The sequence below is a fragment of the Eptatretus burgeri genome, chromosome 5 (genome assembly GCF_056783735.1).
Source record: "Eptatretus burgeri isolate ZD-2024b chromosome 5, Ebu_testis_v1, whole genome shotgun sequence".
Classification (NCBI taxonomy): domain Eukaryota; kingdom Metazoa; phylum Chordata; class Myxini; order Myxiniformes; family Myxinidae; genus Eptatretus; species Eptatretus burgeri.
This window is the reverse complement of record NC_140965.1, coordinates 122,386,448-122,403,890: the sequence shown is the minus strand read 5'-3', so window position 1 is coordinate 122,403,890 and position 17,443 is coordinate 122,386,448. Positions and strand designations below refer to the sequence as shown.

The 17,443-nt window shown below is 44.7% G+C and overlaps 1 protein-coding gene across 1 annotated transcript in view; it reads left to right on the top strand.

Annotated features, from left to right (window-relative positions):
* The window catches only part of LOC147027264 (ankyrin-3-like), a 493,469-nt gene that overhangs the window by 381,580 nt on the left and 94,446 nt on the right, over positions 1 to 17,443 (top strand). The window contains exon 46 of the mRNA XM_085883609.1: positions 11,307 to 11,370. Coding sequence (XP_085739735.1) covers positions 11,307 to 11,370 — 64 coding nt within the window. The remainder of the gene's footprint in view (positions 1 to 11,306; positions 11,371 to 17,443) is intronic.

Genomic DNA, 17,443 nt, shown 5'->3' with positions numbered 1-17,443 from the left:
AGACGATAGGATATCTGTGGAAGGGAGAGGGACAGGGCAGGGAACACGGGGTAAATATGATGGAACTACAGGGACTTTCAGGAAGGAAAACAGGGAATTTGAAGGAGGTGGGTTTGGCGTGGATTAACAGGGGTCGTAAAGATCAAGATTTTGGATGGGGGAAGATATGAGATGGTCAACAGCTGCTTTGAAGACCTGAAGGGAGGAGTGGGATTAAAGAGAGTGTGAGACTTTGTTCCAGATGTAGGAAAAATAGGAATGGAAGAGCGAAGGTGAGCAGTGATTGTTGATTTTGGCAGTTTCACCAGAAGGGTTTTTTTGGCAGACCTTGAGCGCCCTGATGAAATATAGGGCGGGGGGAGCAGTTCACAGACAGAGCAGGGGGGCAAGGCCAGAGAGAAGACGGTAGAAGACAGAAAGACCACCGACCTGCCTCCGGTGAGAGAGTGAGAGACCCAAAGACTCAGCTTCATCGTGGAAGATACCAATGATCCTAAAAACCTTGGTTTCCACAGCGGAAGTCGAGCTCGGAGTGAGGCAGGAGCACCATTCCAGAGGGGGGGAGGGGGGAGCAGTACTCCATTAGACAGCTGATGAAAGTTTTGTTAATGGTTGCAAGCTCAGGTGTGCCAATGAAGGATTTTTCACAATGTAGGATGCCCAGTCGGCAACTGGATTTGCAGGCCAGCTTGGAGACGTGGCTTTCCCAGAAAAAATCATGGCAGATATTGAGACCCAATAGCTTGAATGAAAGGACTTCTTCAAGTGAATTGTTGTGAAAGTACCTACAGTAGGTGGGGGTCCAGACGGTCCTTTTGGAGAGACAGAGTGAGAGTGTGAGATTTGTCAGTGTTTAAAAGACATGTTCCAAGTGTTTGACCAGCTTGTGATTTTATCCAGGTCAACAGAGAGTGAAGAGGTTGCTGCCTGCTGATCGGATGGATGACAGATCGTACAGCAGAGGGTGGAGTCATCAGCAAAGAGATAAAGATGATTTTCCAGGGAATCTGAGAGGTCATTGATGTAAACTAGAAAAAGAACAGGGCCCAGAACACTGCCACGAGGAACTCATGCTTGGACGGGAAGAGGTGATAAGAGAATTCCATTAAGAGATACGTTTTGACTGTGGCAGGAAAGGAAGTCTGTGAGCCATGAGTGGAGATGGCCTTGGTTACCATAAGAAGTGAGTTTTGTGAGCAGGGCAGGGTGCCAGAACATATCGAAAACTCACGATCTGTCTTGGGAGATGGCTCTAATCTCATGTTTGGCATTTAAGACCTCCATTAATTGTTGGAAAAGCAGGAGTAGCATGTCCAGGGTTGAGTGACATAGTCTGAATCGAAATTGATGATCGGAGATCAAGCCATTGGAGAAGAGGAAGGATTTAATGTCGGAATCTATGATGGATTCCATGACCTTGCTGATGATTGGGAGAAGGCTCATTGGTCTGTAGTTGCAGGAATCTGTTTTTGCACCTTTTTTATGCAGGGCAGTGATGTTTGCTGATTTCCAAGCAGATTGCAGATGACCTTGAGCAAATGAGAGGGTGAATAGAAGAGAGAGAGAGGGTGAGCAAGAGCAGAAGAGCAGGTTTTTAGAACACGAGGGCTGATGCCGTCTCAACCGTTTGCAGAGTCAGTCGTTTTTTTTGACAGCAAGTTCTCCACCTTGTCAGAAGAAAAGGACACAGAGTCCAGGAACAGCTGGGTGTGGCTGGGTAAAGTGGCTATAGAAAGTGATGTGTTTGGGACACAAGATTTAGAAGCAGACACGGAGTTTAGGCATGCAGCCTTTTCACATGCAGTGTCAGCTGTGCCGCCATTTGAGATAAGGGAGGGATTGAGGGGGAACATACACCAGAAATGGACTTAACTAAATGCCACCAGGATTTGGAGGAGTGAGACAGGTTTGAGAGTTCATACTTGTGATTAGAAAGATGTTGTTTCCTGGATCTCCTGATGGTAGACACACACCTGTTCCGAGCTTTGTGTAAGGAACTGAGATTACGCTTAGTTGGGTTTGCCTTCAATGAGGCAAAGGCAAGTTGTTTTAGGACAACTGCCTCACCACAAGCTTCAGTGTACCAAGGACGGGAGGAAGGGCAGGACAACTGAAGACGAGATTGGATAAATCTGTGCATGAGAGGGAGCAAATTTCCAGGATGAATTGATGTTTGAGAAAGTAGAAATAGGAGACTAGTCTTGAAGTTTGAGGGCTGCTTGAAGACCCTGCCATCTGGCCTGAGTGAAGTGCCAGACTCAATAGCACTGAGGTGGTTGTCTAATAACAGCCAGAGAGATGACTGCTTTAACAAGCACGTGGTCAGATAAACCAATTGGAGCAAAAGAAGAACAGCAGACATTTTCTGGGGAATTGGTCAAAATCAGATCCAGAACAGATGGAGTACGATTGTCTGAGATCTGGGTCGGGAAGTTGATATTGAGTTAGTCCCAATGAGTTGCAGAAGTCTTTTGCTGAAGTGTCATGGCAGGTGGGAGAGGTACCCACACCCAGCCAACTGGCATGATGGCAATTGAAGTCACCACATATGAGGAAGAGAGAGTTGTGATGAGAGTATAGAAGTTGGCCCATGTTTTTGGTTGGGGAGTGGTAGGGTGGTGTGAGGGAGGATTGATGGAAGGAGTGAAAGTTGTTTACAGTTGATGACATATTATAAAAGAGCTTGGGGACAGGGTCGGATGGGGAGGAGAACAAAGGGCTAGGTGGTGAAGGGATGAGTAGCAGTGGGAAGTAATAAGAGAGTGGGCAAAGGGAAGTAGGAGAATGGAGGAGGTGGAGGAATGAGCTGGAAGAGTGAGGTTGGTGGAAGGAGGCAGCTTTGTAGAGGTGAAGGGGTGCAGCTTTGAGAAGGGAGAGTGAGAGGAATATTTGAAAGGGAGGGGTGAGAGGTGAGAATTGAGGCAGAAGTTTAAAAGGGAAGAATTGAGAGAGAAAGTTGTGGGGGAAGAGAGAAAAGTTTGCTTTGAAGAGGGAGGAGGTGGCTGATTTGGGAGGCAGGATTGAGAGGGAAGCTTTGAGGGGAGGTGAGACAATGACAGCAGGTACGGCCATGGGGGAGGATGGAGAATAGAGGAGTGGGGACAGGGGCAGGATTAGGCTGGGTAGAGGTATTGTGGAGATGGAAGTGGGTGGGGTGGGGGGACAAAAATTGAGGGGGTGGGAAGAGGTGGAGGTGTGATGAGATTTGGAGGGGTGTGAAGAGGGGAGGTGTGATGAGATTTGTGGTGTTGGGAAGAGGGGGCAGCTTTGAGAATGGGAAGTGGAGGGAGGGGGAGATTTGAAGGATAGGGCAAGTGGGAGATTTGAAGCAGAGGGGCAATGTGGGAACATTTGAGAGAGAATGGTGAGAGGGAAGAATTGAGGGAGAAGGGTGAAGGGGGAGAATTCAGGGAGAAATTTGTCAGCAGAGCTTTTGAGAACGATGAGGGTGGAGCTTGGAAGGGGGGGGGGGTGGAGAAAAGTGAAGTTTACTTTTAAGAGGGAGGAGGTGGCTGAATTCAGAGCGAGGGGTGAGAAGGAAGCTCTGAAGGAGAGGAGAGACGATAGGAGTAGGCACGGTCATTGGGGAGGAGGGAGAAGGAAGTGGTGGGAAGAGGGGGAGATGTGATGAGAGAGAGAGAGAGAGAGAGAGAGAGAGAGAGAGAGAGAGAGAGAGAGAGGCAGAGAGAGAGAGGCAGAGAGAGAGATAGCGAGAGATAGCGAGAGATAGCGAGAGGCAGAGAGAGGCAGAGAGAGGCAGAGAGAGGCAGAGAGAGGCAGAGAGAGGCAGAGAGAGGCAGAGAGAGGCAGAGAGAGGCAGAGAGAGGCAGAGAGAGGCAGAGAGAGGCAGAGAGAGGCAGAGAGAGGCAGAGAGAGGCAGAGAGAGAGAGAGAGAGAGAGAGAGAGAGAGAGAGAGAGAGAGAGAGAGAGAGAGAGAGAGAGAGAGACAGACACAGACAGACAGAGACAGAGAGAGACAGAGAGAGACAGAGAGAGAGAGAGAGAGAGAGAGAGAGAGAGAGAGAGAGAGAGAGAGAGACAGAGAGAGACAGAGAGAGACAGAGAGAGACAGAGAGAGACAGAGAGAGACAGAGAGAGACAGAGAGAGACAGAGAGAGACAGAGAGAGACAGAGAGAGACAGAGAGAATGAGAATTGCACTGAACGAGAGTGTGAGACATTTGAAAACAATACAGATTGGGATATCAGAGGGGGAACTGTTTGTAAGGCAGAGGACAGTGGAAATATGGTCAGATGAGGAGCAAGATGGGAGGGGTAAGGAGGGGGAAAACAGGGAAGGATTTGGAGGAGGTGGGTTTAAGGAGGTGGGATGAATGTACACTGAAGTTGGAAAAAAAGAACAATTCATCATGGAAGATGAAGAAGAATTGCAAAATGGGATTTTATAAATGTGTTCGTTCAGAGATTTGTTTAAATGCATTGGAGGATGGATTGAGTGGAGAAAGGAAGCGTTGTAACAGATGGAAGTTAAGACACGGGATGAAAGAAAGGTTGAATTGAACACAAGATTTTGAAGAAGAAGAACCGGGCGGAGAGGGGGAAGTTAAAGCATTGAAAGAGACGGTTGTTTTTTTGGTGTTGTTGAAGATTAGGGAAGAGGAGGGAAGAGCAAAGGAAAAGTTTGAAGAAATGATCGTGAAGTGTGTTGAAAACCTTCAAGATCAAGTGGGATTGGCAGTAAATGGGGAAGAGAAGAAAGAAGAAGAGTTGTTATGTAGGAAGTCACATGGTTCCGTGGGGTACAAGGTGACAAGAGAAAGTTTTTTTTTTTGTTTGTTTGTTTTTTTACATTTTAAGACATGAATCAGAGGGTATAGTTTGGTGGGATAGAAGGAGGGTGGAGGGAAAATTGGAGAAAATACAAACTGATCGTAACAAGGAGAAAATACAAATAAACACGATTGTGCACATAGACGAGAGGACGGGTAGGCCTCAAGGAAACCCGATATGACAAGGCCGATGAAAACTCACCAAATAGCACAAGTTTTGAAACAAAACCGAACTGGGAATACACATTAAACATGGAGGCAACAAAATAAACAGTCAAAATGCGACAAACAACGACCGGAAACTTATCTTTGAGAAAGTCGGCAGAAACCCCTCGAGAGAACCAACTGTCGTCTCAAAAAACAGAACTGGAAAATAAATCTTGCAAGAGGCATTCCATTGTTTGGAAGAAAATTGTAATTGTTCATGAAACTTGTCTGTGTTGCTTCTCCACCTGCAAGAATAATACCATGGCAAACCACAACGCTACTGTCATCCTACTCTACACCGCGACACTACAAGAATAGTACCATGGCAAACCACAACGCTACTGTCATCCTACACTACACCGCGACACTACAAGAATAGTACCATGGCAAACCACAACGCTACTGTCATCCTACACTACACCGCGACACTACAAGAATAGTACCATGGCAAACCACAACGCTACTGTCATCCTACACTACACCGCGACACTACAAGAATAGTACCATGGCAAACCACAACGCTACCGTCATCCTACACTACACCGCGACACTACAAGAAGAGTACCATGGCAAACCACAACGCTACCGTCATCCTACACTACACCGCGACACTACAAGAAGAGTACCATGGCAAACCACAACGCTACTGTCATCCTACACTACACCGCGACACTACAAGAATAGTACCATGGCAAACCACAACGCTACTGTCATCCTACACTACACCGCGACACTACAAGAATAGTACCATGGCAAACCACAACGCTACCGTCATCCTACACTACACCGCGACACTACAAGAAGAGTACCATGGCAAACCACAACGCTACCGTCATCCTACACTACACCGCACTACACCGCGACACTACAAGAATAGTACCATGGCAAACCACAATGCTACTGTCATCCTACACTACACCGCGACACTACAAGAATAGTACCATGGCAAACCACAACGCTACTGTCATCCTACACTACACCGCGACACTACAAGAATAGTACCATGGCAAACCACAATGCTACTGTCATCCTACACTACACCGCGACACTACAAGAATAGTACCATGGCAAACCACAACGCTACTGTCATCCTACACTACACCGCGACACTACAAGAATAGTACCATGGCAAACCACAATGCTACTGTCATCCTACACTACACCGCGACACTACAAGAATAGTACCATGGCAAACCACAACGCTACCGTCATCCTACACTACACCGCGACACTACAAGAATAGTACCATGGCAAACCACAATCATTTGCTTTTGAGTGTGGGAAACAAAATTCAGTCACCATGGAAGCCAAAGTCAGTCAAACTCAGGTTATGAGCAAGTATTTAAACAATGAGTATTCTCCACTTTTCCATATCTTCAAATATTATTTTATAAACCAAGAAGGATTGATTTTGAAATAATTTACACTGATTTCCAAATGATATAGTTCAGCTTTGTCAGGCATGCTGCGATGACAAGGATGTTTGAATTTCTTTATTTGCTGGCAGTTGGGGTTTTATCATGAAAATATAAAGCAACCATCAAATAAATATTTAGTGCAAAAGAAAAAGATGAGGAAGGATCTAAATAATTTTTGTCAAGTTCAGAGGTCGATAATGCAATGGTCTTTTTCCATTTTCTTTTCGCATATCCTGTTTATCTTTATTTATTACATCCACCACCGGAGGTCGACAGCGGTTATGTTTTCACCCCTGTTTGCCTCTGACTGTCTTTGTCTGCAGCCATATTGGATTTACCCTAAAACCGATAAAAAAAAACAATCATCAAGCGTTTGAACATCGGTATCGCAGCACTCTCTGAGGTTTCGGAGACCGGATAGTGACGAGATAATGGTGGGTGGTTATAACTACTATTGGTCTGGTCACTCTGATGGTAATTGAGGTCACACCAGTCAACGAGCGTATTATGAGACGAAGGATTCATCACTCCCTGGTCTCTGTATATGCTACGACTGAGGCGAGTGATCGCACCAGGAAGGACACATTCTTTGCCACGCTCGAGTCGGTGTGGTTGATCAGTGCCCCAAGCGATATACTCTTCTCGTCTTGGGGGATTTCAATGCATCGATTGGAACTGATAGGGATGATTATGAGACACGTGTTGGTCCCCATGGGTCTCGAGCTGTGAACCAGAATAGCATTAAGTTCCTTGACTTTGCAAGAAGTTATGGACTTAGGGTGGCTGGTTCATGGTTTCAGCACCCACACGCGCATCACTGGACTTGGTATTCCAGCGCTGGTGGTGTGGCAAAGAAGAGTGACCATGTGCTCGTTAATGGTTGCTGAAGGATGATCCGGAACTGCAGGGTCTACCGGAGTGCTCAGTTCCTGAATACTGACCACAGGCTTGTTGTAGCAACTCTAAAGTTGCAGCTTAAATCTGGCAGAATGGTTCCATCCCAGCCGAGGCTGGATATTTGCAAGCTCAAGGATGAGAGGGTGGCTGAGTGGAGATTTGGTGGGTCTGAGTGCTTTGGGGAATCCTGAAGACTTGTGGAGTTCCTTAAAGACCACCATCCTTGATGTTGCCAGTGGTTGTCTTGGAACTCACCATCAGGTGAAGGAGAATTTTGTCTCTCAAGGGACACTGGATACTATTAACCAGAGTTGCAGGGCCAGGCTTAATGGCAGAGCTGAGCTTTTCCAGGAGTTGAGGCGTAAAACTGTGCGTGCGCTGAGGGTAAACAAGGAGGCCGATGTATGAGGAATCTGTGAGGGAGTAGAGCATCACCCGTGTTCAAGTGATTCTGGTCCTGCTTACAGGGGAGTTTGCGCATTGCATTCCTCCACGTCCGTCCCTCGGTGTACTGCAGTTAGAGCAGAGGGTGGAGGGCTCTTGACATAGGAGTCCGAAACGAAGGCCCACTGCGCCGGTTACTTTGAGCAGGTGTACCAGTCTGATTCACCAGCTGTTGAGTTGGATGTCAGGGATGTTACAATGCCTGTTGCTCAGCATGCAAGCAACTGTGGTCCACCTTGATTTGTTGAAACACAGGCTGTGGTGAACAGGTTGAAATGGGTAAAGCTCCTCGGGATCTGTGACATCCATGCTGAACTTCTCAAGGCTGGTGGAAATGCTACACTCATATCGTTGAAGGCAGTTCTGTGCTCTGTCTGGAACACAGGCGTCATCGCAACTGACTGGAAGAGGGGCCTTGTTGTCCCTCTCTGGAAAGGGAACGTTGATCGCCAGGACTGCAACAGCTACCGATGGGTGATGCTGCTCTCGGTGACGGGGAAGGTCTTCCCTCCAGGTATAAATATTGATCACGTTTGCCACCATCTGCTTAAGCGCCAGTGCCCAGAGAAGTCAGGCTTTACACCAAAGAGGTCAACGATTGACTGTGTCCTTGCCCTTTGGGTCCTCACTGAATACAGATGAGAGTTTCAGCAGGGGCTGCTTGCAGCCTCTGTTGATCTTTGCAAAGCGATCGATTCATTGAATCGGGATGCCCTCTGTAGGATTATTTGTCTTTGTGGGGTGCCACAAAAACTGATCAATCGGATATCTGAACTATACTCTGCTACTGAGAGTTCTTTGAGATGTGGTGATACCATCTCTGACTTATTTCCAGTTGTTTCTGGGGTTCATCAGTGGTTTGGACTGGCCCCTACACTTTTCAGTGCTTGTGTATGGACTGGATTCTGGGGAGGATGACTGAGGGATGAAGCTGTGGTGCATCGTTCGGGAATGTCAAGACCTCTGATCTTGATTTCACAGATGATGCAGCCATCTTTGTGGAAACTCTGGAGACCCTTTTGGGGGGCCTTGAGGTGCTGAATGAGGAGCAAAGCTGCTTGGATTATGGGTTTCCTGGGTCAAAACTAATATCCAGGCTTTCAATGGCATGTTGTATGCTGCTATCTTGTCTGTACCTGTTTGTGGTCAGGATGTTGTGGTCATGGAGAGATTCACTGAACTTGGAAGTGATATTCATGTCTCTGCTAGCTGTGAGCCAGAGGTCAAGAGACGTCTGGGTCGGGCCTGTGGAGTCATGGATTCACTGGATAATGGGGTGGGGCACTGTCGGTACCTGTGCTGGACAGAAGTCCGAGTCTTCAGGTCCTTGGTGCTTCCAGTCTTGCTCTATGGATGTGAGACTTGGACCTTGACCAGGGATCTGAGATGAAGACTTAATTCCTTTGGTACCACGTCTCTTCAGAGAATCCTTGGCTATCGCTGGTTGGACTTTGTTTCCAACGAGCGGTTGCTGAGAAAGACTCAAATGAGATTTGTTACCTGCATAGTCCATGAGCATCAGCTGCGGCTGTATGGATATGTGGCTCATTTTCCTGACTCTAATCCTGCTCACCAGATTTTCTCAGTCTGGGAGTCTCGTGAGTGGAGGAGGCCAATGGGCCAACCATGTGCCTCGTGGTTGCAGCAGGTTGATCAGCATCTCAAGGACGTGGGGAGGGGCCAGGTCTCTGCCTGGGGGATGGCGAGATGGAGGCCCCTGGAGTACCGGTGGAAAGTGGACGCAGCGACGCGCTGCTCCCATTCCTGACCTGACCTGACCATTATGAATTCAAATGAATAATAACGTCATGGGTCAAGGTCAGGTGTCCCATCGAAGCGGGGTTGCATCAAAGTGGTACATCTTGGTACCGGGTCACCACTGCCAGCTGTTCAAAGTGGCAGTTCTAGTTATGTCTCTTATTAATTACATGACACAACAGTACACAAACACCACACAAAACAAGTCCTGGCAAGTATCTCCAATCTATGATTGCTATTTTTCTTTTTCTTTCTTTTTTGTACTTATGCAAAACTTATTTGTTTTCTCGCTCTTTACCTTACCTCCTCCATCACCGAAATTTGTTTACCTCCACCACCGAAGGTGAAGGAGATTATGTTTTCACCCCTTTCTGTCTTTGTTTTAGTTATCTGTTTGTGTGCAGGAAATCTCAAAAAGTTGTGCATGGATCCGGATGAAATTTTGTGGACAGATTCGATGTGTGACAAAGACGAAATGATAATATTTTGGTGAAGATCCGGATCCGGATCTGGATAATGGAATTTTAAAAGTGATTCTTCACCATTGAGAGATATGGCAAAAAACAATATATAGCACGATATCTCAAAAAGTTGTGGACAGATTCGGATGAAACTTGGACATGTTGGGTGTGTGGCAATGACGAATTGAATCGATTTTTTTATTTTTTGGATACACTGTCGAGGCCCATATGAAAGCTAACAAGCTAACACAGAACATACAACAAGGGGAGCAAGAGACAAGAGTTGGGGGGGGGGGGTGTAGGGCGGAGAGGGAAGGAAAAAATAGTGGAATATAGACATGAGGAGGTCTTTGGAAGGGAGAGGGTTGGGGTGGGGTACACAAGGTAAACAAGATGGACATGACAGGGACTTTCAGGAAGGAAAGCAGGGAATTTGAAGGAGGTGGGTTTGGAGTGGATCAGCAGGGGTAGAAAAGATCGTAGTTTTGAACGAGGGAAGATAAGAGTTGGTGGTGAACAGCTGTTTAGACGACATGGAGAGAAGAGTGGGATTGAAGAGGGTGTGGGACTTTGTTCCAATGGTGGGAATAAAGAGGATTGAAAGAGAGAAGGAGAGCAATGATTCATGAAGTTCTGGTGAAGATCCAAATCCGTATCTGGATGCGAGAATTATTTCATTTTTAAAGTGATTCTTCATGATTGAGAGAGAGGGCCAAAAATGATGTCGTACCGTATGGCATGATATTTCATTGAAAAATGTATTGGGCCTGATATGTTCTCGTGGATCAGGGATTATGTTGCGGAGGTATGCACTCCACCAAGTGCCCTTCTTGTCTTTTATGATTTTGTTTTTAATTGATGACTCCAAATGCACAGAAATTGAAGGATGGAGGGCAAGGTTGTGTGGTGGTGGGGGGGGGTGGGGCGGTTGGGGGGAGTGAGATCTGATTAACACACATTTGTGTCATGTGACTGCAAACTACTTTTTAAATCCCTCTTTGTTTTGGATTACGTATTTTTAATACAGGCAGCTGTGGTTTCGTAATGATAGGGGGTGATGATTTATGGTGTGGGTAGGTGCAAGGAAGCTAGTTCAGAAGAAGAAGAGGGGTGGGAGGGTGGTGGTGTAAGAGCGGAAGGTTAAAAAAAATGAAGAGAATGTGGGGAAAAAACATTGGAGAGAGACAAAAATTATATCTTTAATTACCTTATATGCAATAATAGCATGGTCGAGTTTCTTATAGACTCAAATGAAGAACAGTAAATCTCCAGGCAATGAAACAACAATTTGGTCGGTCATTAAATGTAACAATGTTTATTGTTTTTTTGCAGTTTAAAGAGGCCTGTCACAGGGGGCACAGCAGCAGGAGAGAGAAGTGATCACCAAAGGCATCAGGTACGTGACTCTCTCACCATATAGCTGCAGGTGAGAACATCCGTATAGAATCTTTAGCTGCGTTTTATTGCTCACCACAAAGTTGCATGTACACGAGCATTAATACACATGCCAAAAAGAAAAAACAATGTCAAAGTTTGGATTGGTCATCAGATTGTGACAGCACATACTTTTTTTGACTTTTCACTTATTATCAAGATATAATGAACCACTCACTCTGATACAGAGTGCAATGCTTTATGCAGAGTGTAATTACAATTCCATCCATCCATCGGGATCATACTCCGTGCAGAGCGTTGGTGCTGCCGAAGCACTCTCCTTGGCTATTGGGCACAATCCTGGACAGATCGCCCCTCCGACACAGGACACCAGCAAGCTGGCACTCATTTTGCCGACCTCAGAAAGATGACAGGCAGAGTCAACCCCCATCTGGTATTAATTCAACTGCTGAGTGGGATTTGAACTCAGGATCCTAGGATCCCAAGCCCACCACCTTCAGCATTAAGCCAACACCAGGCATGAATAATTATGATTCTGTACAAGTTAAGTGAGTCATGCTGGACTCACCTTCACATCTACTATAAATTACAAACTGTGGCATCTGCCCGTGCGTTTGTATCTTTGCATGTTCGTCTGTCTTCTGTTTCCGGAACGTGCTTCTGGTGCCCACATCCGGCGCTGCATTTGAAAAGCTCCGCACACAGATAAAGCTCAAAATTCAACCAGAAGAATTGCATGATACCAAAGGAGATATATTTTAAACGTATAAATACAACAAGGAATCATGGTTTGTTGATTAACAGTGCGTTAAGATACGAACTGTGCCCACATGATGTCCTCGAGGTACGAACACACACTTCTAAGCTGTCGAGCCTGGGTTTGAATCCCGGCCCAGCTATAAACTGTCATCCCGGTATTTCACACACTAGGTGAATCATCAATATGTGTGCCGTCCCTTCGATGGATGCTGAACTGGATACCGAAATTAATTGGCTTTGTATACACAAAAACTGTCGTTGGTTGGCAACCATTTGGCAGGCTTGATGGGTCGAATGGTCTCTTTCTGTGTTAACATTCCTTGGAAGGGAAGTCATCTGTTATACATTGTGAACCGTGGTGTCTGTCCGTACGTTAGTCTGTCTCCTGTTTACGGCGGCCGCTTCCTGCGCTGTGTTTGAAAAGCTCAACAATCACTTTTCGAAATGACGGAAGAACATGCATGAGTAATGATGATGCTAAGTTTTATTTTGGAAGCAGAATAGTCTGCCCTCTTTGTAGACAAATTGAATCTCCGTCGCCCGATGTTGCTCCAGCATTCCACGGTGGGCGGTATAAGTCGCTCAGAGTTCAGCTCTGAGTGAAACCAAGAGTGCAACATATTAACCTTTTTAAAGTCCATAAAATAGTTTAAATTGATGGATTAACTTAAACTTTTCCCGTCAATGGGGACGGGTACTCTTCCTAGTTATTGCATAAAACAAAGCCGTAGACCTGTATTAATTGTGGACAAGTCCTTAACAGGTTATGGATTGTTTTGGCAAGGTATTTTTCTTGGGCCGTCACGATATCCTGGAAGTATGCATACTCACCGCTGAGCTGTGTCGCCTGGGTTTGAATCCTAACACGGTTATGAACTGTCTCCTTGGTATTTCACATGCCGGCCGATCTGTTAATGTGCGTGGCATGACTCAGATGGACATTTATCTGCCCATCCCCTCTGCCACCATTAGTTGCTGGACATTAAAGATCTCACAGTATTCTTTGTGAAGAGTAGCCAAGCTAATTGCTGACACCCTGAACAGATTGCCGTTCATGTTCTGATCTATGAGGGACATTGAATGTATCAGTGGAAGAGTTCCACCCCAGATGTCTTACTCATGAAGATGTTATAAATTCATTGTGGAAATATTAATATCCCATCACTGAAAAATGTTTTATTATCTTCTTTACCCCCTTTATTAGGTCATCTCTAAAGCCAGACCAAATGTCCATCCGTCCGTCCGTCCGTCAACAATTTTTCTTTCCGATCTTGATGAAACTTGGTATGTGGGTAGAGGTCGATGAGTGTTGCACAACGATGTAACTTTTGTCTGGGTTCAAGGTCAGGGACGAGGTCACGTAAGTTATAAAAATCGCCATTTTCAAAACCTATCTAGTCTGCCATTCTACAAGATATTCGGCAACTGTTTATTGATTATGATAGTAAAAAATATTATCTTTTATTGAGCCGGACAGATTTTTGAATTTGATCGTCACGTGATCTGTAAGATGGCCAAAAACGCCGATGCGATTCGCAAAGAAGGAAGGAAGGAGAAATGAAATAAAAATATAAAACACATTTTTAGCCTTTTATATATTTATACATTTTCCGCCGAAGGTGCAAAAGTTTCAAAACCCGAAATGTAAACGTCGGCATTTATTTTCAAAATATAATTTCATGCGCGCGCGCCAAAATGCCGAGTCGTCTTTAACCAAACGGCGCAGTTCGAGCTGCCCAGTCGTCTTCAGTCATAACTGAACATTGAGAACTTGTGGTATTCTGGAGACGACGTCACCCCCACACAGGGGTAATTTTTAAATCTCTTCTCTTTATTAATTTATGTTCGATTTAATGTAAGTTGTTCTTTTGTCAGTTGTAATTTTTATTTGTATAATAATTATTTTACGTATTTCACAGGTGTGCCAATCTACAGTTTTAATAACTTTTGATCGGTCATGTTTACACTCCCAAAAAGAGATTTTGTTCAACTCGAATTGAGCTGACAGGGTGGGGGGGGGGCAGGGGGGGACTCGTCAACTGAGAGGAAAGATCTATACATTGTCAGTTATTCCAGATCCACCAGCCAACAACACTGAGCTATGTTCGCTTCCTCAACCACATCACAGGGCTCATCCAACCTGTAGGTGAAGGAGCTACGAGGTTTCCTCAACCACATCACAAGCCTAGTCCAACCTGTAGGTGAAGTGGCTATGGGGTTTCCTCAACCACATCACAGGGCTCATCCAACCTGTAGGTGAAGTGGCTTTGGGTGTGAATTCAATTAGCCATGATGTAGAGAAGCCTTCATTATTAAGTTCATCCAATTCAATCAGCTTTCACTCCTCTTCATTGCTACATTGATGCATTATAAACAAACACCACTACGATCACCACAAACATATCTGCCTCAACAATATTTTTTCCCAAAAATATCCAAAGTCGAGCAACACCTTACATAGTCACATTGTCAATCCATCAAGGCTCCAAAAATGTAAATGCAATCTTAAATAAGCTATTTTACGGGTTCATGCTTCATGGGGTTTGGGTCATTCGGTTCCATAGACACTTAATGCACAGTGCTATGGCGCCTTTTTGTTGCAGCTAAAATATTTGCTGTAATAAATGAACACTCACCGATGCTGGGAAAAGATTCAAGCCGTTGATCAGAACCAGTATGTTCAATTATGAACAAAGTGTTCACTGTAGCACGTATGACCCACTTACAGTGAGAAGCAAATGTCGTCCCGAATTAAATTCCTTATTCATATTCTGAAAGACGCAATCAGTCTGCCCCTGCCACAATAAAAATATCTACAACCAATAACAGTTTTGATTCCACAATGTGTGAATTATACACAAAAAGCTAATAGTGAACAAATTAAGAAACAAGAAGGTCAAACATGATTAATTGCATCCGGTTTCCGATGTGAGCTTGTGAGAAAATACACTCGTTACAAATACCTGACCACAAGATGGTGATTATAATTCACTCGGCTTTGCGTTTTTATCACTAAAGCCATGTGACAAGAAAACACTGTCGTTGACATAGCATTTTATTTTAACACAGATCTAAGGCTCATGGAGGAGAATTGCACACCGGACGAGGATATTAATGGTCATCAATGTCTGTTAAAATTAATTTTTAAGACATTAGTTGGCAGTGGACAAACACATATTGTGTACGGGATTGCAACCCATATTCTGTACTTTGAGCCAGGGGTTCATATGGCACCACTGGCTGAAGTTACCATTTCTAACATGACTTGTGGAATGGCACAAAAAATAATGCAATGGAATGGTGGATTGTATTGAAGTTTTTCCCACGATTTATGATACTGGCACCTTTGATCAAGGATATGGTGGAGTTTTCTCTCTCTCTCTCTCCTCTCTCTCCTCTCTCTCCCCTCTCTCCCCTCTCTCCCCTCTCTCCCCTCTCTCCCCTCTCTCCCCTCTCTCCCCTCTCTCCCCTCTCTCCCCTCTCTCCCCTCTCTCCCCTCTCTCTCTCTCCCCTCTTGACAGAGAGTTGATGCCACCAAAGAAGGTTCCTGAGCAAAGGTTTTTAATGGGTGGTTTGCCATTGCCTTCCCAGGAGTAGTTAGTGCAGGAATTTGGAATTTGTTCATAGTGCCGTCGATAGCACACCTACTCTTTGCAACGGGGCACCCATTTAACATACAAGGGGGACAGCACACGCATTGAGAAATCACGGTGCCTGTGAAACACCAGGACTTTTGTTTCTAGGTGTTGTCAGGATTCGAACCCAAGCTTGATAGCTTATAGGTGAGTTTGTGTACCTCTAGGCCATCCTGTGTTAGCACAGGGTTTTCAAAAGCATCCACTTTCAGGACAATTATACTGTATAATTGATGCATTTTTGATGCACGTTGTAAAGACTTTTAATGAATTGAAGCCCATTATGTATTAAAGACCATAGTCCATAATATATTCAAGTCCATAATGTATTAAAACCATAGTCCGTAATGTTTAGACCATAAGACTTTAATGCATTTTTTTATGCAAGTGGTAAAAACCAGATGGAATCACATTGAACACTCATTGTCATCGTCTTCTGTCATCAACCATGCCTTTAGAGAATGTTGCACAATTTCATTATGATAATTGATAAAATAATCACAATACTGTCCTCCCAAATTTGAAGAAGTGTTAAAATAAACAAGCTGAGGATTATGAACATTTAGAGCAACATTGCTGTGGTATTTAATCAGAAAGGTTGATCATTTCCACCAGAATACCTGTGCCATGGAAACATTGGAGGCTGATATATTTGGTGTGACATCAGAGTATGATATAAACAGTTATTAGCCAATTACATCATCCTTGCCATCCTGTTTTTGAAGTTGTGAGGTTACAGTTTGGGTTTATTGGTGCCATGCTTACTTGCTTTCCATTATGGCTCCTCTGCCTTACTGGTACAATGTCAATTGTTCCTTTTGACAGGAAGTTCTTGCTTCCTTCACTAAAGTTCTTCACAGCAGTCAATTCTTCCTTTTCAAACCAATTTATGAAACATATGTAGATGAATGTCTGCATGTAATAGCACTGCTTACTCACTATTGCATTACACACATTCCAAATGTCTTGAATTTTTTTCAATAAGGACTAAAATTGGATATAATCTCCTTTAGCAGCTGTCAAAAGGTGCAACAGAGCCCTCCCCATGTCATCTCGCCCAGGGCCCAAAGTATCTTCCTTCCTTTTATTAGGATCACAATACAGGTTCAAGCTTTGATGGTGTGATGTTTTAGCACCGCAGCACATTCTGTTCTCATGTATTTGTTCCAAAGGGCTCTTTTTTAGGATTGTCACCGAACTTCGATAACCTCGGTTTGTTGAAATGTTGAAATATTTCCTGGTGTGTCTCTAAAAATCTCTGAGGTTCTGCTTTATCATTCCAGTTTGCATGTCTATCACCAGCACATCAGCAGCACCCCTCACCTCTCAAGTTCTCTTCACTTCGTTTTTGAAAATTTTTGAAATCTCCACATTATTTGGACAAAACCTACTAGCTACCTCGATCAACAATGCCGTCCTTTACTTTTTATATCTAATCACATACAGCCAAGTCACAGTGACTTGTTTTGAATGTTCATGATACATGGGATGGTCAGGCTATATGCGAGCACGATGTCCTTTTCAATGATGACCCTCAGCTCGTGCCTGCACAACTTTACTTGGACTGGGATTTTTTTTGTGTGTGTGTGTACAAAGTCGAGGCTCTGTGGATATTGACGTTTTTGCAGATATTCCAGTGGATTACTTCCATATCCCTTGGAGCACAGTCAAGACAATCAT